This window comes from Zeus faber (assembly GCF_960531495.2).
Source record: "Zeus faber genome assembly, chromosome: 3".
NCBI lineage: Eukaryota > Metazoa > Chordata > Actinopteri > Zeiformes > Zeidae > Zeus > Zeus faber.
In genome coordinates this window covers 23,321,149-23,348,523 of record NC_137190.1, presented here as the reverse complement: position 1 = coordinate 23,348,523, position 27,375 = coordinate 23,321,149, and the positions used below count along the sequence as shown (strand labels likewise).

General features: G+C 43.7%; 2 protein-coding genes across 4 annotated transcripts in view; one reads left to right on the top strand and one right to left on the bottom strand.

Moving 5' to 3' along the window:
• LOC307228442 (Golgi apparatus protein 1-like) overlaps window positions 1–18,107 on the bottom strand; it is a gene marked incomplete at its 5' end in the record, with an annotated part of 56,024 nt that extends 37,917 nt beyond the window's left edge. For both annotated transcript variants that reach the window (XR_013844085.1, XM_079998094.1), the window contains 2 exons: window positions 529–558; window positions 17,772–18,107. Coding sequence is in view for 1 of the 2 variants with exons in the window: in XM_079998094.1 (XP_079854220.1) it covers window positions 529–558; window positions 17,772–18,107 (366 nt within the window). The remainder of the gene's footprint in view (window positions 1–528; window positions 559–17,771) is intronic.
• Window positions 18,108–22,032: 3,925 nt separating this feature from the next.
• LOC307227633 (troponin I, fast skeletal muscle-like) lies at window positions 22,033–25,285 on the top strand. 2 transcript variants are annotated; one of them, XM_079997016.1, is made up of 7 exons: window positions 22,033–22,150; window positions 22,265–22,301; window positions 23,369–23,497; window positions 23,642–23,731; window positions 24,169–24,345; window positions 24,528–24,649; window positions 24,750–25,285. In XM_079997016.1, the coding sequence occupies exons 1-6, from the start codon at window positions 22,143–22,145 to the stop codon at window positions 24,612–24,614; spliced, it is 528 nt and encodes a 175-aa protein (XP_079853142.1). In that variant the 5' UTR covers window positions 22,033–22,142; the 3' UTR covers window positions 24,615–24,649; window positions 24,750–25,285. The 2 variants fall into 2 exon arrangements, with proteins under 2 accessions (XP_079853142.1, XP_079853141.1); XM_079997015.1 differs by having other exon boundaries at window positions 24,528–25,285.
• The last annotated feature ends 2,090 nt before the right edge of the window (window positions 25,286–27,375 follow it).

The window sequence follows — 27,375 nt, the reverse complement described above, 5'->3', positions numbered from 1 at the left end:
TGGCGAGCTGGACACCAAGTGAGGCAGTGTCAAGTTCTTCTCCTACAGCAAAGTGGTGCTGGGCTACAAATCAAATGAGACTAGCCGATTTTCTGTCAACGTTCACAATCAAGTCCAGCGGCGCCCGCAGGCAAGTCAGTGGCACTACGTTCCCACGGATTTAAACCCTGCTGACTAGGATTCAAGAGCGATCCCGTTCAATCAGTTAGTCCCCTCCTCCTGGCTTAACGGACCTGCCTTCCTCATCGAGACCCCGGGGAGAGCCAAACACCTGACGAGGGCTTTGATGCCACTGACCCCGAAACCGATGTTCACCTACGTCTTCACGTGGTGAGGACAGAAGAAGCACAGAGGCAGAACAAGAGAAAGACCCAGGGTATAACCTTGAGGCACACCACAGCTGAGTGGTGAAGAGAAGAACAGAGAATTACTTCAAATGTTGAGACTGAACTGTTTTTTGGAGACCACATCCTCACTGTCGTGTTGTATAATTACCAGGAGATGTGAGGTGTGCGAAGATTTACTTACATGATTGCAGTCAGCAGCCAACTCCATTTCCTGCAGAGAAAATGAGAGACAAACAGAGAGGGAGAAGTTATTAAATGACAGTTTTGGTGCAGCTTTTATTGCAGTTAAATCTTTGCTGAGTGACACATAAGAGGCCAGTGGTGTTGCCACTAGAAAGTAGAAATGCTCCTTTAGTATGTGGAGGTCGTGAAGGGATATGGTGGAAATGGCTCGCTCCCTTTATTCCGTTACTTAGACATTCTGGAACTGGTGTTAATTTTGATTGCGGTAATGATGTTCTTTAAACAAGGACTACCTTTTGTACCCCTCATTTATTGTGAAACTGAAAATGTAAGACCACTAAATGTGTGCCACAAAACACAAAAGAGCTGAGGTGGCGTTTAACGTGTGAATAGTATTGTCCCTCCTCTCGTTTGAACTTTCAACAGTAAAAGCAATCTTCACTAAACTACACTAAAATATGAAACATTACATATTGCCATCGGCGTGTTTGGAGACGCCCACCACAGTCCGGTAAACACGGAAATCGCAGGCAGTGCGTGACATCTGTACTGTCAGTAACGCTGCAGGAGATGTGCTGTACTTTATCATATTTCGTCCACCGCACTGCAAAGGCGCATTTCATGGAAATAAACAATCAGAGAGCAACAGATTGTTTCTTTGCAAAGGAAGGTGGAGAGGACACGATGCACACACACACCCACACATACTGAAGAGCGTCGGCAGAGTAGGAAGCGTTTGGTACGAACCCTTCTTAATGCAACACCTCAACTCCCGCAGCGCTATAACTCCTTCCCATTGAAAGCCACGAAGGAAGCTCAAAATGTAGGAAGATCGAGGGAGATCCACAACCAAACAGAGAGCGAGAGAACGAGACGCACGATAAAGAGTGAGACGATAAGAGACTCGACCCCTTCCAGAAAGAAAACATCTGTTCAATAAAAAGCAGGATTTCTGAAAGCAGTAGACATCTTCACACCCCAGCAGGGGTGCAGCGTATCATATAATTCACGGCTCGGATCGTATCACGGTTTTGAGTCGGATCGGCAAAAAAATAAAAATAAAATTAAAAAGGGGGGAGACAAATATTACTTTACTTTCCATTTATTCTGTAAAACACTTAAAGTAAGGAACTTTTGCCCATGGTCTTAAATGAAAACCACATACACGATGTCCAATGTTTAAATAAAATCTTAAAATATATAAAATATTCAATAATTAATTGTTAAATTAAAGTGCAATATGAAGCACTAATGATACCTTTCCTTTTAAAAATGGTAGTGAATGAAAAGATATGAGTAAGTAAATGAATTTAATTCCAATAAGAAACAAGTATCATGTTCAATTTCCCATGTTTAAAACAAACCGTATTTCATGAAATTCGGTTCAGAATTGAGCAAGTTACAGTCGGTTTAGTAGAAAGTCTGCATCTCTCAATACACATTGTAATTGTTGACTAGCGGATCTTTACCGCTCCAATACGGCGGACGAGCAGATGCATAGCAGCGACATTTGCTTCACCACGTGTCGTAAAGTAGCAGCAACATAGCGCCACCTACCGTGAACCAATCATTGCGCTTCAGAGTAAAACAAAGCACGCATCTGTCTTGTCTCTTATTTTCACTGCAACTCTGCATCCAGATTTATGGAATTATTACTTTAAAAAGTAACAGCGGCAGTAAAACTGTATTTCACTATGATGGTTAAACTTTGCAATTGATCCGTGGTTCACATGCGTGCTGGGCCGTGGGGGGCCCCCTGTCCGGATCACGGATCAACTACGTTCCGTTACACCACTACGTCCCAGTGAGGTAAACCTTATGTATGTATTTATTTATTTAATTCAGTAACACAAAGGCACTTCACAAGTGTACAAAACAGAAAATTTATATCACTACACATCACACTTGTCAAGAGCATTGGGTTTTTCTGGTCATGAGTTCACAGGATGCAGCTTAAAGATAGACAGATATGGGTGAAGTAATAGAAAACCAGCATGAAAGAAGAGAAGAAGTGAATCTTCTTCTCTTCTTTTATACTAGTTTTGTATTGTGGAAAAATTGACCTATACATTTGAGCCATCCCAACTATTTGGGAGCAGTGGGAAGCACCAGCACGGACTCCCGCTCTTGAACCTGGTCCTCGTCTTCGTCAAGGCATCCGTTCGGCATTATGTATGTGTTTCGGGGTGGGAAGAAAACCTGAGCACAGGTTCATATCATAATTTGCCAACATTACTTCTCCATTTGTGTGACACAGCAGTTCCCTCTGTAACGACGTTTGACAGTGTGTTGTATCCTAATTCATGTGGCCGTGTCAATACAGAATGTAGTCTTGTGGGGCTACACACTAACTGCCAGAGAGTATTTGACATTGTAGATTCTCATTGAGAAATGTCCCAATACCACGTCTTTATCTTGTATCTTAGTTGTTACGCAGTTTCCAATTTTGTTTTGACCGCCCTACAATAATCAGTCAAATGAGAAACAACATAACCAAATTTTATTATTATACTTTTTTTTTTTTTTTTTTAATTGAAAACAAAATATTATTTGAATTAAAGAAAACAGTATTCCTGAGTATAATGGTATAATGACTATGTAAAGCTTTAGGTGGCCTCGGAGTCAGAGCAGCCTGCATTTTCCTTTACCAACGTCACAATCCTGACTGGAAGGATTGAACTGAAGGACTGAAACGCAGCGGCAGCAACACTGGCTGCTACACTTTGTGAATGCAAAACGACGGCAACTCACCAAACTGTAGACTGGGGCATTATGACTGGGTGATATTCCTTATTCTTAAGGTTCACCAGGATATATTCATGCAAAGGTATGCATGGGTACATTGTTTACTGTATTTTATTGTACATATTCCAAAATATCATACTGCTGCACATTGCATTAGTATGATAATGATTTTGGGGGCTACACTGCACAGGCTGCTGTAGTGAAGAGTCCACTGTAATAAATAGTGACGAGTACATTCTCGTGTGTACATATAGTGATATGTGACCTATAGTGTCCTCTCTATTCATACAGTGAGAAGCACAAAGAGGTGCAGTTTAACACAACACACCACACTAAAAAAAAAACAAGGCCCATTTAAAGTCACCAGAGCACAAGATCAGAGAGGCTTAGAGAGAAATTGAGGGTGACAGAGAGAAAGATGAGAGGCAGAGAGGAAGGGTGAGGGGGAAGAGAGGAAGGGCGAGAGGTAGATAGAGTGCCTGAATCCAAAAGATGTAAAAAGGGAGACAGAAAAGGGACGGTGGAAATGTTAGTCGATAGATTACTCAATTACACATGTGATAAGTTACACTTCTCAGCTTGCATCAAAGCTTATCTAGCATTCCAAATTGTTTGCGTGCCTTATTCATTTAGTGCTTTAGGTCAATACATATATATCTGCTAATTTTGACACTAAATAAATATATTAAATATATAGTATAATATTTAGTTAGTATATTTACACATACATAAATAATATCCGTGAATTTCTAGTGGAGTCGCCACCTCAACGATATCAGCACTTAAGCTGTGTTTACACCAGGCCTTCAAATGCGTCTCGGGTGACGAAGACGATTCTTTATTCCTCACACGGCACACACACCACAACACATGCACCCATGCAGGGTGCGGCGACCAACGTACACACAGTCAAATGGTGGCCGGTGGTTCTCGTTCTCTGCTTTCAACCCATCCTGCCTTGTCCTTCTTCCAGGGAGCCGCCAGGAGCAGCGGGCAGCATACAGAGACGCGCCCGGGGACCAATTCCAAACGTCCATCGCTGGTCAGACTACCATCTTTTTGCGTGTTTTTGGTGGGGGTCCTTACCGATGTGTGGGAGGACATGCAAACTCCACTCAGATAGGCCCCTAAACGGGTGATAACCCACCGGAGCACAGTGCCAACAGCTCCCCAGGCAGCAATCAAACTGAGGACCTTCTTCCTGTGAGGCAGCAGTGCAAGCACCGTGTCCACCGTGATCCGTCCACAAGTGGACAGCTCTCAGTGCAGGTGTGAACGCACCCAAGATGCACTGCGATCCGATCGCTCAGACCAAATTCGGCGGTGGTCCCGGTGGCATATGGCCACATTATTTTAGCAACATGTACACGAATGTGTCCTGGGCCACACTGAACCGCCAACTCAACTGACATCCTCTGCGTCAGCGGAAGTACATACTCATCAGTGCGCCAACGGCGTCATATTAAAGTGCAAAACAACAAGAACACAACAACAGCCAAAATGAATTCTCGTGGATGGAGAACACAGGAAACATGCTGTCTGATTCCATTTGGACTGAAGAGTCAGTACAACGGAAACTGGAAGATCCGTATCGCAACCGGGCTATTTATAAGGGAATATAAAAAAAATAAAAATAAAAAAATAAGCTGGAGGGGACCGGGTACAGTCGATCGTGGCAGAAATGCCAACGTAAAATAAAAACACCTCAAAAATGCTTTCAGAAAAAAGCCAAGGACTCAAAAAGCAACTCTGGTGTGTGGAGACACGTTCTGATGCCGGGTGTGAACAGTTGAGTTCAGTTCAGTTCCTCCCGTTCCTTCTGGAACATTGGGCGACAAGTCCCCACCATTTTACCAGAATAGCGCCTTCTCGTCGATTCCATAACATGCTTTTTTTTTTTTTTTTATGGGGAGAGGTTGTTAACCCCACGCCCAACCCCCAACCCGGAGGACCACACAGAAAGATTCCTATTTGGGAGATAACGGAGCACGGTGCCAACAGCGCCCCAGGTGCAGGGATCGAACCCAGGACCTTCTTGCGGTGAGGCAGCAGTGCAATGCACTGTGCCACCGTGCCCCCCGGGTGTGAACAGACGTACTTAAAGATGTCCACTTGTGATCGGATCACCCAAGACGCACGTTTATGCCGGGCGTAGACAGGGCCTTAGACACATCTAAACTTCTCAGTTCCCCAAATACCATCAGGAGTTTCACATACTATTGTTTCTGCTTGGCAGCTCAGCTATGCTAAAAGAAACCATGCCAGCTGAATAAAAAAAGTCGACTTCATTTGTATTCATTTTTTGGAAACTTCATGTAACATAATTTGCAAGTGGACAATGGGGCTTTTTGAGACTGGACTAATTGTGTTATGGTCATTGTGTCTTTCGCTGACATGATGAAATTAAACCATCCTCATCTCATGGCACACAACTCTACAGCCTGAATTCATAGGAAGACACGACTGATATCAATCATACTGTACAGTACCACACATCGCAACGTTATTATGGGGCTGAGTTGGATCATTTAACACAGGACTGAACAATCTACATAATCTTGTGGCGTTAACTTCTATCATTCAATTCTATTATTTTTCCTCCACCCTTTAATTGAACTGTGCCGATGCAGATAGATTCATAACGTCTCATCTGATGTGTTTTCTATTAACTTGTTTGCAATGTTTTATATAATGTAATATTTCTTCCGCAAATAAAATCCAAATTCAAAATTTGGATGTAATAACAAATGAATATATCATGTTATATTGCTATACCCATTAATATATAAACAACATTTATGATGAGCAAAAGCAAAACATTTAAACCAGCCTGGTCTATGGAAGGAATCGGCGTCACGTCCGTTTAGAGTGCCGCTCGCAAAAAAAATGAATAAAAAAAAAATAATAATCCAGCGATTGTTGTTTGTCTGGTTGATGTTTCGCCAACTTCACTATTTGTTTCCTCCTACAGCTTTGGATATTCCTTCTTCAGTTCTCAGACGGACGTCTCTGCTTTATGTGATGAAATAATCTGCTTGCATTTGCTCGTACTCCCTTGAGGCGACAGTCTTTCTGCATTCAAAAAGTGCTTTTTCCCCCCCCCTCATTCATTTTGACCCAAATCACTTAAGAATTTAATTGTCTGGTTCATGCAAAACAACAACTTTCTTAAAAATCACTTCTTTGAGAAATGACTATCATCACCTCCAAACATCACAACCAACGGAGACAGATTAAAAAAAAAAAAAAAAAAAAAGGAAGGGGAGTATCCTAGTTGTCTTTAAAATGTTATCAGTGCTATTGAAGTATATGACTAGTATAATCTAGTGTGTTCTTGTACGAGGGCTCGAGAGTTCCAAGCGAAATGGGCAGTGTAGCCACCTTCAATGCAAATAACAGTAATCAAAACGCTTTTATGTGATTTCACGAGTGTTCATATCTCAAAAAGGATTTAAACCTTGATTGGAGATTTATGTGAAAATGGGATCCGAGCTCAAGCCGCTGTGTGGGAGTCGTGTCACTTAGTTTGAGTGACGTTGCCATGGAGACGTGCGGTCACCGAGGGTAACGCTAATTGCTTACGCGTAGGTTACCCTATCTCGACCCCCTTGACACCTTTCAACATCTGGAAGGACTGATCGTGAGATTTGGAGAAATGCGTAAATAGTGTTTCAGTGTGTTTTTCAAATTTGACCAATAAGGTCATTTGGTCATTGGTCTGAACCAATATGTATTTACATGTGTGCATACATTTCATAATATGTACATAACATGTAAATTAATTTCTATAAAAAAATAAAAAAAATAAAACTGAAATCTAAAAACCAAATCCAGAACAAATAAAACGTTTGCTAGACCTCAACAAGGTAAGTGTGAACAGTAAAACTAGGCCAGGCTTATTATTAACAAAAGGAAAGGCAGCTCTTTATTAGCTCTGAGTGACACCAGATTCGTCATCAGCATTTTAGAGCGATCAAAAGGAACCTGCTCCTTCAGCTTTCGGCTAAATAATTTGGTGTGGAACTTTAATCAAGAGGGACTAGAATACACAAAAGCAACTTTGTCTCATTGAGGGCCAGCCTTCAACCTAAACAATAGAATCCGCCAACATTAACAGAGGCAAACAAGAACCAAGCAACAAAAAAAATAATAATAAAAAAATAAATAAACACGTATATGCTTATTCATTACTGCATTGTTCTATAACCATCAAAGGCTTTTAAACTAGACCAGACAAGTTGATCTGAGGGATCAGACTTAAATAAAGGGGAACAGCTAATTGGGCTGGGACGGGAGAGACCGGGAACAAGACTCCATCTTTGTTATTATGGAGTGCGGGGACACTGCTGATATAAAAGGCAAACTGCACAGTGTGGAATAATAATTCACTTTTAGAAAATGTCAAACATACAATGTGGAAAGGTCTGCTGCCTGCGCATCTGATATCCGACAGATCAAAAACACACACACACACACACACACACACACACACACACACACACACACACACACACACACACACACACACACACACACACACACACACACACACACACACACACACACACACACACACACACGCGCTGCAATGGAGAAGACGCACTACTGCCCCGGGGAGATAAGACAGATCACACAGCCAAACAATCTCTGGAGAAACCTGTGTGTGTAATTATACTTTTTTGTGTGACTGTGATATGACGCCACTATATTTCTGGATCCAAGGGCAATATTAGAAGAACTAATTCCATTTGATCAAGTACTTCAATGCAATACAAGTCTTAATTCAGTGTATTGCTTAAAACTATTAGGGTTACTGTACTGTGTATGGTCATTCAAATACCAAGCCATAGGATGATAATGGAGAATATCAAGAAGAATCAAGAATCATTTATTACTCGTCTCATAGATGCACTCAACACATGCATGCAGGGAGTGGTGATGACCACAAACACACGCAGGGAGTGGTGGCTGGAGAGATTCAGACTCTTGTCTTTCTCCCATCCCAGCCGTCCTTCCTCCAGGGGCAGCAGCCTTCACTACGTCAGCGCCCTGACCAATTCCAGGTGGTGGATCCATGTCGCGGTCAGGGACAGGACAGGAAAGTGTTCTGCGTGTTTTTAATTGGGGTCCTTTTTTATGTTGGAGGAGACTCATGTGAACACGGGGAGAACGTGCAAACTCCACACAGAAAGGCCCCTAATCGGGAGATAAACCACTGGAGTCCAGTACAAACAGCGCCACAGGCGGGAATCGAATCCAGGACCTTCTTGCAGAGAGGCAGCAGTGCAAGCACTGTGCCGCTTCCGTGCCACTATGGAATGAATATGAGAGCCTATTTAGGAAAAGTGACTTGATTTTCAGTTTTTTTGACACATACTTAGATGTCCCCCAATGGAACAAGTTGCTTAAAAGCCCAACATAATATTATAATGCCCGAAAACTATCCGTGTAAATAAATACACGCATCAGTAAAACAAATGGTTGGTTCATTCCTCGACTCTGTGGCTATTGTTAGAGTTAAACCTGTGACAGTGCTATTACAGGACGGTCATTACAACCCGAAATTGTTCACCAGAGCCTGACACAGGGACCTCTGGGGCTCGCCTCTCCTCCAGAGACCCTCCATAAAAAAATCCGTCAGTCTCTCCTCTTTGTTTAGAGAACAGCTGTCTGTGCACGATAATGTCCTCAAGGTGGAGGAGGGGAAGCAAACAGCTGCTGCCAGAGAAGGTCCCTTTGGCTCACCCTGAGGATATAACTGTTTATATGGCAACTACGGAGACCCATTGTACACCAACTAAATTATACAAATGTAAGGTTTAGATACAACATCACCTCCAGAGAAGGTCACCTGTGCATGTGATTTGCTGCTAGACCTTTTCATTTATAAATTATTAGGGGTCCAGCCTGCATGGCTGGATCCCCCATTGATATGGTTCAGGAAAAATTCTCTACTAAACTATTTGAAACAGAGGAACGGCAGAAGCTTGTTAAAACCGGAATGCCCCAAGCATCTTGTGGTTTAAGTTTATCCAAATCGATCCACATACGGAGCAGAAATTAGTAAAAAAACAATCAAATTTGACCCCAAGCCTTCAGACCATCTGAACCGACATGTCACTCAGCGTCAACAAAATGAACGAGATGAGATTCACATTGAGATGCTTTGTGATGTCATACTATGTACCAAAAATGTGCAGGTTCTGATTCAGAATGTCCATTGGCACCATGTCCAGTGCGCAGTGTAGACTCTGTCACACTGTAGTGGTTAGAGATTGCAAACGATATGTATTTATGTACCTTCTTACCTGGTAGATGTCTGCGGATCTCTTCGATTGATATTAAATTTTTGTGGTCCCCATTAATTTGCCCACAAACGGACACATTAGTCCACAAAAATTTGTGACCACGTTGAGTCGAGTCCACTCAAATGTACAAGTGAGTGATGCGTTCAAGATCCCGCGAGGCGTCGGAAAAATAGAAGGCATGATATGGTAATTACTCACAGAAACACCACAACGTTTTTAGTACTTCAAGCAAACATAACTTATTGAGAACATAATTCAAGGAAAACATTCACCATTAAAATGACTGGGCGACAGTGTCCACACTGCATCACACAGGAATGATCATAATTCTTAAAACATCGTTGTTCAGGAATATTTTAACTCAACGGCAGAAGAGAAACATGCAGACATAAGTCCATGTTGATTGGTCCTGACGTAAGTCCACGATGTTTGTAACTTGATGCATTTCTCAAAAAAAACAAAAAACAAAACAAAACCCTGTAATACAAAGAATAAAAGGAAAAAACTGGACCCTGTGAATTGCTGCCTGCAGCGATATTTATTATTATCATTATTAATAATCAGGATTAGCTGTGATCCATGTTAAGAGAATTTGAATCGAGGGTTTGAATGTAGCGTGTGAACATGCTGAAGTAGTGGACTGAACAAATGGCGAAAGAGGGACAAAGTCCAAAATGAGTGCAAATTTCATTCTAAAGCCTGCAACGTGTGGCACCACAGCAGAACCATCCTGTCTGTACCTTGACTACCTCACATACTAATTTAGCTTTTAAATCACTTTCTACTGAAACCTCCACTCAGATTTTATCACCCAGGCATTAAAAAATAAAAAATAAATTGCTCTTTAGAATCAATTCACCAACTCATTCCCCCTTTCATTACAAGATGTTTCGCAGCATAAAAGAGGAAATATTTGGAAATCTATTTGTGCCGGAGGTGAGGAGGAGACGTGGGGGGGGGGGGGTCTCCACTGTCTCCTCTGCTCGTCTGCAGGAGATGATGGAAATTTATAAGAGCCATTTACCTCTCCAGAAGGCCACAGCTGTTACAGAGTCAGAGCAAAGTAATTATTCCAATAATTAAGGCCTCACTTGGGGCTAGGATCTCAGGAAGCTTGGGGCGGAGAGAGAGCGAGAGCGAGAGAGAGAGAGAGAGAGGGTACGTAAGCAGCTGAGAACAGCATCATTGAAGGGGGTGTTACAGAGGAGAGTAAGGAAGGGAGGAAAATAGATACTGGCATCGCCAGAGAACCACTGTGGCATGAGGGTTTCCACAGGCATTTTGGAGATGCAAAGTGCAATGTGAACGCAGAACATGAGGGAAAATCCTAATCAAAAGCCAAATGTATTTTTCTTAAATGACCAAGCGTGTATATTTTCCAGAAAGAATATTGACATACTGAATATAATATCCTGTTAAACTGACTAAGCCTACTAAATATATTGTTCTTCTTCAGTTGGATTTGGGCAGTAAAATATGAAGCTAAGGAGGGGATTCGTCACACATTTGTACAATACATTTATACACCAATCAGCCACAACAATAAAACCACTGACAGGTGAAGTGAATAACATTGACCATCTTGTTCCAATGGCACCTGTCAAGGGGTGGGATATATTAGGCAGCAAGTGAACAGTCAGTTCTTGTAGTTGATGTGTTGGAAGCAGGAAAAATCAGCAAGCATAAGGATCTGAGCGACTTTGACAAGGACCAAATTGTGATGACTAGACGACTGGGTCAGAGCAACTCCAAAATGACAGGTCTTGTGGGGTGTTCCTGATATGTAGTGGTTAGTACCTACCAAAAGTGGTCTAATGAAGGACAACCGGGGAACCAGCGACAGGGTTATGGGCACCCATGGGCTCATTGACGCACATGGGGAGGCAAGTATAGCAAATTGCTGAAAAGGTTAATGCTGCTATGATAGAAAGGTGTCAGAACACACTGCATCACAGCTTGCTGCGTACGGAGCTGCGTAGCCGCAGACCGATCAGAGTGCCCATGCTGACATCTGTCCACCGCCGAAAGCAATGGGCACGTGAGCATCAGAGCTGGACCATGGTGCAATGGAAGACGATGGCCAGGTCTGATGAATTACGTTTTCTTCTACATCATGTGGATGGCCGGGGTTAGGGTCCGATCTGATCGAGCATCTGTGGGATGTTCTGGAACAACAAGCCCGACCCATGGGGGTCCCATCTCACAACTTATACCCCCTTTCCCACTGCACCAAAAACCCGGTAACACCCGCAAACATCCGTCATTTGTCCCCAGTGGGAAAGGAAAAAGTCCAGTCCCGGGTCAAATGATCCTGCAATAGACCCGGGTTTTAATCGACTCCACCTCCGATAAGCTCTGATGTGAACAGGACACCCGGGTCAACCTGCTAATTTTGGCACCTTTATCTGTGTGATGCAAAGCGTGTTGAAGTTCCAGATTCTGGCGCATAAATAGACAGGAATATTTGTGTATCATTCAATATCCCATTTAGAATCCAAAATCAGAAGTTATTGACTTTTTTCCGCATGGGGAACCGTGAAATGTTGTGAGTGTGGAAATCACACCATGGGTCGCGCAGTGGAGAACCCCCCACGCTCCCCGCCGCCAAAGGACCGGTGCATGCACCGGCCGGTGCAGCATGGAGTATCTGTGTGAGGGTGCGCACCAGCAGCATCAAGTATCCATGCTCCCGGTGCTCCATGCTGTTTCTACTGTAGTGCTGGGTTAATGAACGATCCAATTCTTTTGAACGGCTCAAAATAGTTTTTCCCCAATTTTACAGTTTTATGCTGTTGTTTGTTTATATTGCTGTCTCCTCTATTGTTTTATTCCCAATCACAATGGAACCACGACACACCCTTTTACTGGCTTGTTTGTGACGAACGTGACGCACTAGAAAAAAAAACGGGATTTCTCCTGGCAATGGAAAAGGTGTCAATCGCCTATTTTTAGCGGGTTGAAAAAAACCTGGGTCAACCCGCTAATTTTGATGTGACGGCATTACAGGACTTCCAGGATCTACGTCTTGGTGCCAGATACCACAGGACACCTTCAGAGGTCTTGTGGAGTCCATGCCTCCACGGGTCAGAGCTGTTTTGGTGAAACAAGGGGGAGCGACACAATATTAGTGATTATTAGTGGTGGTTTTAATGTGGTTGATCGGTTTATATAATATTAGTGGACCAATATATGAGGGGAGAGATGGCCCTCTTCACCTCGTTTAAAATTTACTAATAGGCGATGTATAGCATTGAGATTATATCAGATTTTATAAATAGGTTCATTTTCAGAGGTGCAGACTCAAGCCTGTCACAGAATTGGACTTTTTTCAGGAAAATTAAAATCTTTCTGAAGCTTTTCAGACTACATTTTAGTGCCATTTTGGCCATGTAAAAATGCACACAGCATTATGGTTCAACACCTTATTTTCTGTAATTTATTTAAATAATGTGTCAAATAGTGAGTGTCAAATAATGAGGTAAACTAACGAAAAGTAATCGCTGGGAGCAAAACACACACAAAGGTTTTTACCGCTGTGCGTTTCTCTAAACAAAACCAATAGAAATAATGTGTTTCTATTGTAGATGCATTTATTTCATTTTCTGACGTTTACATGAAACAAAAAATCCCCATGTCCATGTCTCCCACAAGCTTGGAGCACGGCAACGGAAGTCAGAACGAACTTTTAAATGAGGCCTTGAAAATCTGATATGAGTGAAGATTCAGCAACAGGATTGTTTATGTCTCACCTGAAATTTGTTCAGAAACAGATTTTGGTGGACTGATAGGGTAGAATAAGTGAAAGTTAGGGAGTAAATACAGCAAAACCCGGAAGTCATGCTCAAACGCCATTGGTTCACAGAACTCACGGCCTCAGGAGGGTGGTTCCTCCCACTGAAACAAAGCATCAGGAACACAATGGATTCAGAGATATTTTAGAATGGCACTGAGCGCCGTAAATCTACTGGCAATGTTCAATATTTGTGTCATATGGGAAAGGGATCCGGTTTCGATGTTCAGTAAAAGTAAATTCGTAAATTTCCCCACTCTCGCCCTAGTATCATATCTCGGAAAATGCTGGTTTGGCTGTGAATGGAAGTGTGTGGGAATGGAAGCGGTAACATTGCCGTAAAGTAGGGGTGGAGCTGAATCCAAATAAAGCACACATAGTTGGTTTTTACAATTTTTTATTTTGTACAAATACTTTAAAAATGATTTGATTTCAGAAGGCAAAAAAAACCAACTTCTGAAATATGGAAGATGAGACATGGAAACACGTCCAAGTCTCTACGGAGACAGGTTTTTTTTATATCCTTAAATTAAATTCAGTTTAGTCTTAAAAATGCCACTCAGACCCTAGACGTGTCTTTTACAGTTGAGGTGGAGTGCTACCATGCGGGGACATCGGCCACAAGCGATGCGCTTGCCGGCTGGCTTCACCGCAGCACGGTGCAGGAGGGAGTGAGCAGACAGGGAGAGGTTGAACGGGTCCAGAACGTTCCTTCTCCGGAGGGAGAGAGTGTAGGACGGGTTGAAAATCATCACACTGATTTAATAACTTTGTGTTAGGGTTATTGCGTCCGGGGACGAGGGGCTTTGTCAGCGGAGGGAACCGAGACCGTCTGGGAGGGGCGGGGAGACGGGGAGCGAAGCGCTGGTCTAAAAACAAAACCAATTCTGTTGCCTAGTCTCGTGTGATATTAGACACCTCTCGTGTGAGCATTTCGTAATGCCTGCTTAACAGGCATCTAACGTGGGAATGGATGCCATACGGAACTTTTCCATCAAGGAGGCCAGTGTGGGAATGACTACCTACTTATTGCCTTTGCCGGATATTTTTTATCCAGCAATGTTACGGATTCCATAGGGGAAAGAGGCTCTATATTAACCTGTGTAAAAAGGAGAATAATAGATAACACTTGAGCTTCAACATCATAAATGACCCCCAAGAATCTCTTTCTTCAAGCTACCTTATTCTGCAAAACGGTTCATTAACAATGGCTCACGAGGTGCATATTCTGAAAAGCGCACAATCCGAGCATCATTAATAATTACATTTGGCTTGATTATGACTACCATGTTTGCAACTGGGCAATTCAAGACACGTCGAAAAAGTGATGTCCGACTGTGCAATCAGCGAAGTGATTGTTTGACTAAAAGGTCAAATGTGATTGAAGCAGGATAAAGATTGGTTTGAGAAAATTCTGTCAGTAACCCTGATTGTGTGCGTGTAACTTAAGGGCTTAAATTTTGCCATGCAATGGCAAACCAACCGCATCTTATGAGGAAATAAGGTTACGTCTCCCCTGGGAGGCTGTAGATCAGGTGTTGAAACTGTCGACAAGGCATTTAACTCTATAGTCTACATGGACTAGAAGTCGGAGGACTGCATGAGCCTGTTTAGGATGAAACTTCAGTTAGTTTGTTTACATTTTGTCTTCATTAGCGTTGCGTGAACTTTTGGGATTTCCTGCACAAACCTTAAGAAATCATCTTATGTCTCCTTGCCAAATCAAAATACCCAAGTAGAACATCTCCCATGTCTCCTATGGGATGGGATGAGGATCAGACGCATCCTTGCTAAGTGGACTGACATAATGTACGGGGCTGATAACCCGTGACCAAATGCAGCATCCATAAAAGACAAACACACTCATGTCCTTCTATATCCATTTCTATCGAAACCACACTCTCACCCGGGTTCTTTGAGGGCACACATTCACACAGTAACATTAAAACACTGACATAAAGCCCTATTACTGACACCGCCGTTCCCCCTGCATCACTCGAAGGCTTCCCTTTATTTCCCTCCTCGACGTGTACCCTTTGTCGTTTGTGGGAAGGCTTTGGCTAAGAAAAGCAGCAGAGCAGTGTTTCAAGTCGGCTCATCTTGGTGAAATAAACCACAGTTCAAAACCACGGTTTGAAGATGGGAACAGTGACACATTTCCTCTCGATTCATTGTACAGCTCCAGGAGCACAGGCTTTGATTTGATGTTGTTGGGCAGAGGGAGCAGGAGAACAAAGACCCCCACATGTCTTCACTGGCGTATGTGTGTGATCCCTGCTGACCGTGGCCCACTCCATACCTCCGGGGTCTGATAGAAACGTGCGGAGGAAATGCCGCCTCCAGCTTCCCCATCTGTCTGTCGCAGTGACAGAGAAGATCCACGCCGTGACAGGGAGAGCCAGGCTCGGACATTTAACACCGAGTGACACAGCCCGAGAAGAGACACGGAAGCCCCGGTGCTATTTTACACTGGATGCTCTCGGTTATGGCTGGAAACCCATAATCCTACCGGCATAAAGCAGGTTGCCCATTCTAAGTTCTCTGTCGATAAAAAGACTTATGATGATACTCTACAACAGCCTGAGAGGAATGGACAGATTACACTAAAAAGGTCTAACTGCAGAGTGCAGTCAGAGAGAGGTTGGTGGAAAGTGGGGGATAGTGGAGGAGAGAGCAAGAAAGAAAGATAGAAAGAAAGCAAGAAAGAGGTGGGTAAAATGGGTACTTCATGAGGCCGTCCTCAGTTCATCTCAGCGCCGTCTCTGCGACACCGACGCGCATGTTACTACTAATTAGTCGGATAGAAAGGCCAAGCGAGAGGAGAGGAGGATGGAACGGAGGAGAGGCGATAAGAAGAGACAGAAAAACAGCTTGGACAAGTGACACTGGCAGGGAGGAGGAGAAAAAGGGTAGAGGGAGGGTCCGAAAAGAATAGAAGATGCTGGACGATAGGAGGGGGAGAAAACTGCAGGGAGGGAAACAGAAAGGAGGAGGAGGAGGTGCCTTTCTTGGAGGCTGTTCTGTTTGGCTTTACTTCAGAAAACTAACTAACTCCATAGCTGTTCAATCTGGCCCAACTCTTTCCTCTCACTTTGGTCTCTAACCAATGATGATGTGATCACTTTCCTCCGACACGTCACTGTTCATGGCAGAGAGAACGCATAAGAATAAATGCAGATTTAAAAAAAAAACAAACATATTTGCATTGACAAGAGGATCCCTGTCCGGAGCCAGACACACACTGTATATCCTGTTATCACCATCCCCCCCCCAACCCTTTAAACACAGTATATGTACAGATTTTATATATATTCATGCAAACTTGCACAACTCCTACTTACGTCAGAATGTGGTTGATTGCAGAGGTTAATTGCGTATCGTTAATTTGTAGGTTTATCGTGTATTGCAATTTTTATTTCTTTTAGGTGATTCTTGATAGGTTTTATTTGATGACTTTATTATTATTATTATCACCATCACCTATTGTTTTGATGTGAGCTGTTGTAACGCCGCAATTTCCCCTCAGGAGGTTAATAAAGCACCTATCCATCAACCTATTCAATCCCTCACATATGTAAATGAACCTGGCGAATAAAACCGGTTCTGATTATAATGATTTATTAAATTAACTCACTGTGGCAGGCTGGATTCTGGCGCTTTTAAAAGGTCGCGATGGATCTGAATCATGGGCATTATTTCTGTACAACACACATTTAAGTGAAACTAACACAGGTGCAGGTTTAGCTGTGCCAAGTGTTTGTTGCGCCATACAATGTCACCTGACACCAGTCAAACATTAATCTGACGTCTACAATTGAACGAACACACACACACACACACACGAGAAAGAAAGACGAAAAACGGCAAAAAAAACAACCCCAATAATAAAGAATAAGCCTCTGTGTCGACAATCCACATCATCAAAAATAGGAAATTGTGTCAGGTTGCACACGCAAAATAAAATATGTACGTAGACTGTGCGTACCAGGGTGGAAAACAAAATGCAAAAAGCCAGAAAAACGACATTAAATTGCATTGCAGCACACGCCTTCGAGGTTTTTATTTAATTTTTCTGGGAAACCGAGCTCATTCCTTCACCAGACTACTGGCTCTGCAGCTGAACGACATGGCGATCCCCGCTGCCCGACCCACTCAATACCTCCGGGTCTTTAGAGAAACTTTGTCCCGCAGAGGAACACCGAAGCGGGGAGAGCCGCTATCAGCTTCCCGATCCGTCTGTCGCAGTGACAGAAACGCTCCACGCCGTGACAGGGAGAGCCGGGCTCGGGGAATTCAACACCGAGCGACACACCCCGAGAAGAGAGAGACAGAAGCCCCAGCGGAGTCCCCCGCACTCAGCCGCAGCGCAGCGAGGGCCACCCCGGCCCGGCCTCCTACCTCCTTGCGGTCCTGCAGGCACTCCAGCACGGCCAGGTTGTTGCTCCAGGTGTGTTTGGGACACAGGCGGGCCAGGTCCTCCCGGCAGGCCGCCTCCTCGGACAGCTTCCAACCGGTCGTCCTTCGAGGTGGCGAGGCCGCGGCGACCGGGGCGAGCGGGGCATCCTTGGCCGCCGCCGCCGCCGCCGCCGCCGCCCTGTCCGCGGGGTTCGGGAGATTCGCGGGGACGTTCGCGATGGCGTTGTTCGGTGCTTTGAGTCCGTGGACGGTGCAGTGAAGACAAAATGAGACGGACGACAACAGCAGGAGCAGCTGAGCACGTCTGCACGCCGCCATCTTCGGGGGGGTGATTGCGGTGGAGGCCGCTAGGGGGCCGCAGTGAGCCGCTGGAGCCGACAGCGACGTAAATATATTAGAAAGGAACGTTTTATATAAATAAGATAATAATGCTTTTTTAAAGTATACTCACAAAAGGCTATGAAATATTCCGATTGAAATAAAATGATAATAAAAAACAAAGGCTGACACAGAAAACGATTATACGAGAAAGGCATGTGTTGTTTTATAGTGAGAATACAAAAACAAGACTCTGTAGCATGCTGTACATACATACACATATTACATATATATTTTGTTTATATAAATGTTGTGTAGATTATTATTTTATTTTAAAATATGAATTATATATATTTTTTTCCATTAATATTGTGTTCCCGTTTGCTGTAAAATGCAGGGTGAATTGGAAACTCCAGACTCTATCTTACATGTTTATCTTGTATATCTGTACATTTTCCTTTTAAATTGTTCCCATTTGGAGAATAAAAGAAAGAATACTTGAAACTTCAATGAAATGTGTGAACTGGGTAGGCCTAAAAGAGCTCTCTCTAAAGGCTGAAGGGGGTTCATTGATGTCGATAGGCAGAAGCAGAGCCGGACAGAACTCATCCGCGGAGGAATGATGTATCTTCTGTCCGTCATCACGGAGTCGGCGAAAAGAAATATGAAGACATTCGATTTGACGCAGTTCGACACCGGCAGGCGGCTGTGGTTCCGCTGGTAGACCTCAGCCCCGTCTGAGATCTGCTGAAAGTGAGCTGGGTTTGTCGCCTGCTTTTCCACATGAATAGAAAACCTAACCACCGGTGGCGGTGTGGTCTTATTCGACGGAAATAAATGATGTTGTATCGCATGCGAGCGCACACGCACGGTGCTTGTCTCTTTCATTTTAACAGCACGGGGCTTAAGGAAGGAATCTCTGTCTGTCTGTCCGTCTGCCTGTCTGTCTGCCTGTCTGTCCTTCGATTATCTCGACAACCGTTCATCCGATCAACTTCACACTTGGCAGGTGCATCGCTGGTAGCCCAAGGACTTGCAGTGTCGGATTTGGCGCAATTTTGACGCGCGACGCATTTGATATTAATAAACAGTGCGCGGCCGCTCAGCTCTGTGCAGCGGCAAGGCCGGGGCTTCAGGGCTCCCCGCTGACTCTGACTCACAGTGTCTTTCCTTTAACAGGCAGTTTCATCTTCCATTGTGGAAAGCAGACAGTAGCGTGGGTGAAATCTGTGTGATGCCTAAACACAGCCGTCCAGACCAACATTGCCAGCCCTGAGTGGCTGCGTGTGCCCGACCAACTCTGAAGGTGACGAGGTCAACGAGTACATGATAAAGAATGTTTCCAGGAGAGGAGCATGTTTGCCGCAGCCTGGACACAGCGTAGTCTGAGGGACACCGTGTGTGCCCGGTTGAGTTTCTACATACCCGCTGCCCGCCTGGTTTGCCTCCCCATCGCATCACTCTAAAGGCGGGAATTGTGACGGTGCTACTTCGAAACTTTGACCGGCACAGCGGACACTGCAGTGGGTCAAAATATCCCAACGATCAGAACCTGCCCCATCTCTTGGTCGCAGCATCTGTGGTTGGCGTCAACGCTGGACACACTCCTCATTCCATGCATCACCCTGAGCCTGTCTGACAGCATCTCCCCATTCACTCTGCAGCCGCGGCAGTTATCCGGTGAGACCCTGCTTTGCCATGACGGTGAATTCATCTCAGGGGGAGTCGATACACCGTGTTGGGGTCTTCTGCACAAGAGACGCCAGGCCAGGGTCAGACCTAGGTGGCGGCCAGCAGGGTTGGCAGATCATGCACGCTTCAAAGATTTTCTCAGCAATTCTCAGCGATGTTGTGGATGAAGAGGTGCTGACGAGATAAAGGATTGACAGTCCACATAAACAGGAATGAATCATTGACTGAAGAAACCTGGACTCGACTGATCCTCCTGAAGATCTAATATGCCTATTCTTTCCACATTGGCTGCTTATTCTTTATTGCAAAGTTGTCCTTACATTTTGTTATTCTGTGCCATTATAATGTTTTGAAAGTCTTACATATTGAACGTTGTGCACTCCTCAAAAAAATTCAAGGAGCGCTATCACACTGCAGTTGTATCCGCCGGCCTATTTCAGAGGCTGGATGCCAAAGATAGTCACAGCTGTGTTGATATACAGTACAAAATTTGGACCTGAAGTGTGATGTTGCTTTTACAGAACAGTTCAAGAAATCAGTAGTGTAAATCCTGAGGCTGCAGAGGCCCACAGTGGTCATAGAGCATGTGCCCTGGACATAGATTTATTATCAATATATTTATTATAGGCTTATTATATGGACACACAGTAGATTTATCGTCAATATCATTACTATATTCATGATAAATCAATGTCAGCACACAGACATTCTTGCACCCCTGTGGCAGAGCTCTGCCCCTCCTCAAAATGAAACGATTTATCAGGTAATGAGACAAAAGATGATGATGACGTTTATTAACCCCTGTCAAGTTCCTCTAGGATTCCACCAACCACACAAACAATATGTTGCCATGCAACACATGAAAGGTTTCCCACCCGGAGGCCAAACAGCCACTTCATATCATGCACATTCATTCGCGTGTTTGATTGATTGTGATCGTCTCTTTGACTGTTGCTTCCCTGGTGTCATGTTGTCATGGTCTCTCGTGTCTGATTGCAACGATTTTCAGCCATGTTTTGTAATTCTGCGCTGTTGTAAGTTGTGAATGAAGGCAGAATGTGCAATCAAATTTGCTCGGCATGAATCCAAACAAATATATAGAATCTGTTGTCCAATCAAACTAGTCAAATGTAGTAAAATGTATGCACTGATGTGTGTTGTTGAAGTCTTGAAGACCTGAAATGGCCACACTATCTGCCCACTTAAAAAAAGTCATCCATGAGTTCACAAGGAAGGTCATGGTTCACCTGCTCAGTACAATCAGTAAAGAGGTTGCTACATACTACATTTCAACTCTAAGACCACATGGAACCCTTTTTTAGCAGATAATTTATTGGATTTTTTTTTTCTCCATTAAATTGCAGCTCAATACATTTCTCAATAACATTTATCTATAAAATATGTTTTATAAGATAAATAATGCTCTTAATGAAAAACTAAAGCGGTGTGTCCAGTTTGGCCCCAAATAGTAGAATATTTCGTTACTGGGTCTCATGATCTCAGGATCTCATCATGTGAACTGGATGCAATCAAAAATAGCATTTGTATACTATACACTATAAGCAAATGAATATTTGTTTCTAAATTACCCAAAGGAGTGAAATGTTTCTCTACTCGGATCTTTGAACCACCTGCTGAGCCAGATCCTGGAGGATCAATAAAGGCTCCCGAGCAGAACAACTGTTCACCAGACAGACTCCCCACTGAGAGGCAGCTGTGGCCGCCAGGGCACCGTACATCCTTTCTGGAATGGTCCTTCAACTTTAGTGTCTTGATGTGCTTTTTGTTTGGCATTGGAACAGGATTATATTCAACTCCATTCGAACTACATAATCGTCTAAGGTAGGATTCATTTCACGGGGGGGGGGAGGGGATACCGACGTGTAAAACATTTCAAATATAGCGACGATGACTGCATGCCGTCCACTTTAACTTCAGCTGTAACGTGTAAAATCTTCCGTCTAATTACCTCCCAAAATACTCCATAATGAGACGCTGCGCAGCTTAAGGGCTCCTGCTGAAGAGAAGGATTCCCAGAGAGACCAGGCCGGGGCTCAGCTGCCGCAGTCCCACCGTCGGCTGTCTGATTGTGACCCCCGGACCGTCTGGAATGCACCAGAAGGAGTCGCATCCGATGACAACTGCTGCACCGCTCACTGGTCAAATATAGAATGTTTTTGTGTCACTTCCTTAGAAAGAGGGGCCCTAAGATGCCCGGTGTCCAAGGGGTTAAGGGAGGAGAGTGCTGCGGCGTTCCCACAGATGCACAGTGATCCCACAGAGGGCCGGTCGCAGGAAAACCGTCTTCTGCTCTCCTCTGTGTGAAGGGCGATACCGCTGAAAATGTCTGAGTAAGTCGATGCTTCTGTCGCTTTGATTGTCTTTCTTGATAAAGTTCAGCATCGTCGTTCATGTGAATGAGTGTTATTATTTCTGGCATTTCTTGGCTCTTGTTTCCTCCGTAGGAAGAAGATGTCCACGAGCCGCAGGAACCAGCTGAAGGTACGTCGGGGTGGGTGGTGCTGGTTCAATGGAGCCACTTTTAGAGCATAATACATGGCTTTCTGGGTGTATGTAGCTTTTATTCTTAATAATAGACATGTTGCTTGCTATTCATTGCGTGAGAATTCATTGTCTTAACAATATATAGATACATGTGCATTGCTGGAAGTTGAACACTTGGGATTTACTTTACTGGCTTGTCCCTCTTGATAAGAAATTCAGCCGAATACAGTAAAAAGTAAATAAAAAGATAAAACCAAAATAATTATCAACCAATTGTATATGCTATATAATTTGTATCTAATAACTCTGTAAATGTGGATCGTAGTTAGGAAATGGTGGATTCATATTTTGATTTGTCACACTATGCATAAATCTTTACTGTCTTTTATCCATTAGGTTTGTTGTACCGAGGTGCTCTTGTCTTAGTACTGTGTACGTGGCTTTGCACTCTGAAACTATGTGCACTGTTGAAATAACAGGAGGGAATGGAGTAAGCGTGAGGGTCGAGCGGGTTTTAGAGGCAGGACACATTAAAACTGTGATGGACGCATCTGTTGTTACAGGGATTATACTCGCAGGTTTTAGGTTACCAGGCCTCATCTGTGAGGCATATTACAGAATGTATTTTATTAAAAGCGATGTTTAGTTTTAGATTTTTGTCAAATGGTATTGAATTTTTCGTCAGTGAACAATAATGAATGTTATAATAAGTTATCGAACTGTGGCACGAATGGGTAGAAAGCAGATGAGTGCACTAAACACAGTGCACCAAATACAAACACGGCGCTCATCCAAATTTTGAATGCATTTCTGTTATTTACCTTCTTTGGAATCCCCTTTCCATAGCCCCTCAGTGACTTTTTGTTTTAGTGGTTTTATAAATTGGAGATGATTTATGCTGATCTGTTAACCCGATGCGCATCCAGAGACATATGCACTGTCCCTTAGGACTAAACCCAAACATATCATCTCGCCAACAATTTCCTGAGCATTTGGTGTTTGATTCTAATCCCGATCCTGCTCCCGATCTGGAATATGAACCCTTTGGTCTGGTGTCCTCTCAGAGCTTGCTGCTCCAGATTGGCCAGCTCATGCTGGAACAGGAAGCACTGGAGGCCGAGGAGGAGAAGATGAGGTACATGGAGGAGAACTGCCCCTCCCTATCCGTCCCTGACTCGGTGCTGGAGCTCCAGGTAATGCACCAGTCTCCCTTTCACTGCTGCTTTGTGTTAAATGGAGTTTCGGGATTTTTGTGAAAATGTTTTGTAGGTGATGTAACCTTTTTCTGGACATTATAACGAATATACCTTTCCTCCAATCCTATTTCATCTTGTTAGGAGCTGTGCAGAAAACTCCACAAGCAGCTTGATCTGGTGGATGAGGAGCGATATGACATTGAGGCAAAAGTGTCAAAGTCAAGTAAAGAGGTGGGTCTACAGAAGCCAAAAGGAGACACACTTCTCTAGCTCACAAGGGATGCAAGATATTCTTATTCAGGCTTCAGTTACTGTAGTCTCCATTTGCCAGACATCTCTGCTACAATAGAAAGGTCCGGCAAGATTTGTTATAAGTCAGCTGGAGTTGGGTTGTTTGTATTTATTAAACCAATCAGAATATTTAAGACCGGACCTGGTTGCACTACCCTCCTTATTTTGACCAAGCAGGACATACCAAAACCACTGCCTTTTTACACCATTTCTGGTGGATTCTCGAGCTCACCGCATGAACTAGATACTGTACATTCTTGCCTAACCGGAGCCTCTCGCTCTGGTTCAGGTTTTATTTTTTTAGATAGGCTTGAAATATTGCAATATTTTATTTAGATATGGCTGTACGTTCACCTTACCACGTTTACCTCTGTCAGATCGATGACCTCAAGATAAAGATCCAGGATCTGAAGGGAAAGTTTAAGAAACCGGTTCTCAAGAAGGTGCGGATGTCCGCAGACGCCATGCTGGCTGCTCTCCTGGGATCCAAACACAAGGTGTCCATGGATCTCAGGGCCAACCTCAAGCAGGTCAAGAAGGAGGTGAAAGAGGAGGTGGGTACCGTTCGGATGTTTGACCGATAAACAACAAGGAGAGATGTTAAGTTTGTCCAACCGCTGTTCAGTGCAACACAGTACGTCAAGTCACCATCTTGAGGTTCGGCAAATATTGCTAAAATAAAAGATATTACTTAACTTTGTCTCTGATCCTGATCTTCTCCTCTTGCCATATCAAGGAGAAACAGACAGGTGACTGGAGGAAGAGCATCGAAGACAAGGCAGGCATGGACGGAAGGAAAAAGATGTTTGAGACAGAGGCTTAGGCTTCATCCCCGTGCATTTCCATGTGATAACTTTGGTATTTTGATTTTGGAAAAGCATTATTGTTTTGTTCACATTATGCATTTTCTGTGTATCAGTAAGTTTGTGAGTTTATTTGAGACACACACACTACCCAGATGCAGATGCAATGGGCACCCGCAAGTACAAGACGCAGCTCAAAGTCCACAAGCACCAATGCTGATCCCATGATCGACAGACCAACAAACCACCAGAACAATCCAGTGAGAGGCACAAATGGCTCAAACAGTAACACCCCGGGACAAAAAAAGTCCCACCACTCTCAGTTGGCCAACAGGTGCAAAATGCACCTGCCACGCCTGCTGCTAAACACCTGTACAAGACTCCCATTACCAGCCTCCAGAGGCCCCAAGAAAACACCTCGCAAGCCGACAAGAGACAAGTGAATCCAGCAGGGGGCAGATACCTGCCACAACCAAACCACACACACACACACACACACACACACACACACACACACACACACACACACACACACACACACACACACACATCACAACCCACTCACACCCTACACGTCCCGAAAACCCTAGTTTGTGTGTCGCGCTTTTGTTTCATTTTTATACTTTTTATTTCTACCTTTCTGCATAGTGTGTCGTCAGCTCCTGTATTTTTCTAGAAAGCATCGTACCATTTCTCCACAAGATGGCATGATCTGAGTAAAGAAATCACTTCTCGGAATGTAGTCTGTCTTATCTCTGGCTCTCTTTCTCTCACACGCATGCATGCACACACACACATGCACACACGCACACACGCACACACACACACAAACACAAACTTGAAGAGTCCAACATAACTTCAAACACATCCTTTCTATTTTTTTCCTTGCTCTGTCATGTTATAATTAACTATACATGGAAAAAACACATTGGCACCGCGCAAACATATTTATCAGCAAGTCTTTGTCCCTAGAGGACGACACTGAGACTTTTATTGGTTTATTAGTCATTATGTTTCTGAGTATTGTATTCATCCAGAAGAAATCATATGAAATCTATTCCAGTGCTGCACTGCAGAAGCCTTTGCGTCTCAACTTCCCTACTGTGATCAACCTACTGGTCGGCAATTTATATATTTTGCCATGATCTGGGTAATTGGGCTATTATGTCAAAATTCTATGGAGCCCTTTGACTGTCATGGGAGAACAAAAAAATGTCTTCGGTGTGAGACTTTTTTGGGAGCGTGAGAGTGTGCGGCTGAGCCTGAAAGCGTCAGAGTTTGTCATTATCTTTAACACGAGGGTTACATTACTTCTGACCGTTGTCACCACTTTTTTGGAAGAATCTTACTAATTTAGAGACTTATGTGAAGAAGTTAAAGTTGTCATTGGTCAACGTGTAATTTGATGGAACGTTTTCCATATTCACTTATTTTGCGAGTGTGCATTATGTTTAATATGCATTAACGATGCATGAAATTGTATGATAGGAGACGTAATTAAAGTCCAGCACGTAAACAATCGAACATTAATACTATAGCCAGGCCTGCCCTTTGGTCCCGTATCCCTTCCTCCCCAACATTCGACTCAAATGGAAACACTGAACAATTGGAGCACATTTTGTGATGTGTTAGTTTATTCCCGTCGCCATGGCGACTGCTTTTTGCGCAATGTGTTTGGAAGTGTTTCTCGGGGCTCCCGTGGGGCGGGGCGGGGCGGCGGGGGCGACTGGCTGCGGGAGACAGTGTGCGTCTGAGGATAAATCTGTGTTGGCAAGAAGCGCCTGGATGACTTAATGCTCATCTGAGAAGGCTGGACCGACGAAGGAGGGAGAAGAATTCCCGTTCTGTTCCTTTGTGTTGTCAACTGGGAAGGAGAGAGCAAGAGGAGGGAGGGAGGGAGGGAGGGGATGAATGACAGCACCATCTTATCTTCGTCTCTCTTTCTCTCCCTTTCTTTCGATACAGCAATATAAATTCTATATCTTTCTATGCAGCAAGATAGGGGAGGTGTGAGAGGGGTGAAAAAAAGCAAAAGTGGGGAAATGTTGAGCTAAATAAGTAATAATATGTCATTCAGAAAAGGAGAGACAGAGCAGCGTTGTGATATCGACTCCGCCAACAGCTGGTGTGCATTGCATTGCACGGGGAACGACTATTTCTTATTCATAAACTAGCAAATGGAAACCAGATACGCAGAGCTAATTATGAGGCTTCACGCTCCTTTCCCAGGTTGATGATAATGATGGTTTGTTTCATACCTCCAGGACATAATGAGCTGCGCTTTTTCTCTCTTTTAAAGGAGGTGAGGCTTTTTTTGTTTCCCTTCCCCTTTTGAGAAAATAAATATGTTGTTTAGTCACGTAGTCGTTCTTTTTCATTTTCCTGTCGTATGATATTAACCTGACGCCGACATAATTGCCAAACGACAATGTGAAATCGATTTTTTTTCTCTTGTTTCTCTTCTGTATATGTTCCAGTAAACTAACTGGAACAACTTGGCACTCACACTAAGTTTTAAAGGGATTCCTCAAAGTGAGAAGGTACTTTTGCACTGTAACCTATTTTAAGTAGGTGTCTCCCCTAGACAATAACTATTATATGCTATTATAATATATATCCAAAGCAGATGCCCTAACAGTATCAGTTAGGTCCAATAATTATGTGAAGAATGCGTTTGGTGTGAAAATCCATATGTTAAACGAATTGTTTGTCAATAATTTGACGTCCCCTGACACGGGACCCCTCGCACGTGAGCAGATGTGAGGATTTGTATTATTTATA

Coding starts and splice junctions, on each gene's coding strand:
- LOC307227633 (XM_079997016.1), top strand. Junction 23,732..24,168: donor TGTCAAAGTCAAGTAAAGAG/GTGGGTCTACAG, acceptor TACCTCTGTCAG/ATCGATGACCTCAAGATAAA. Junction 24,346..24,527: donor AGAAGGAGGTGAAAGAGGAG/GTGGGTACCGTT, acceptor TGCCATATCAAG/GAGAAACAGACAGGTGACTG.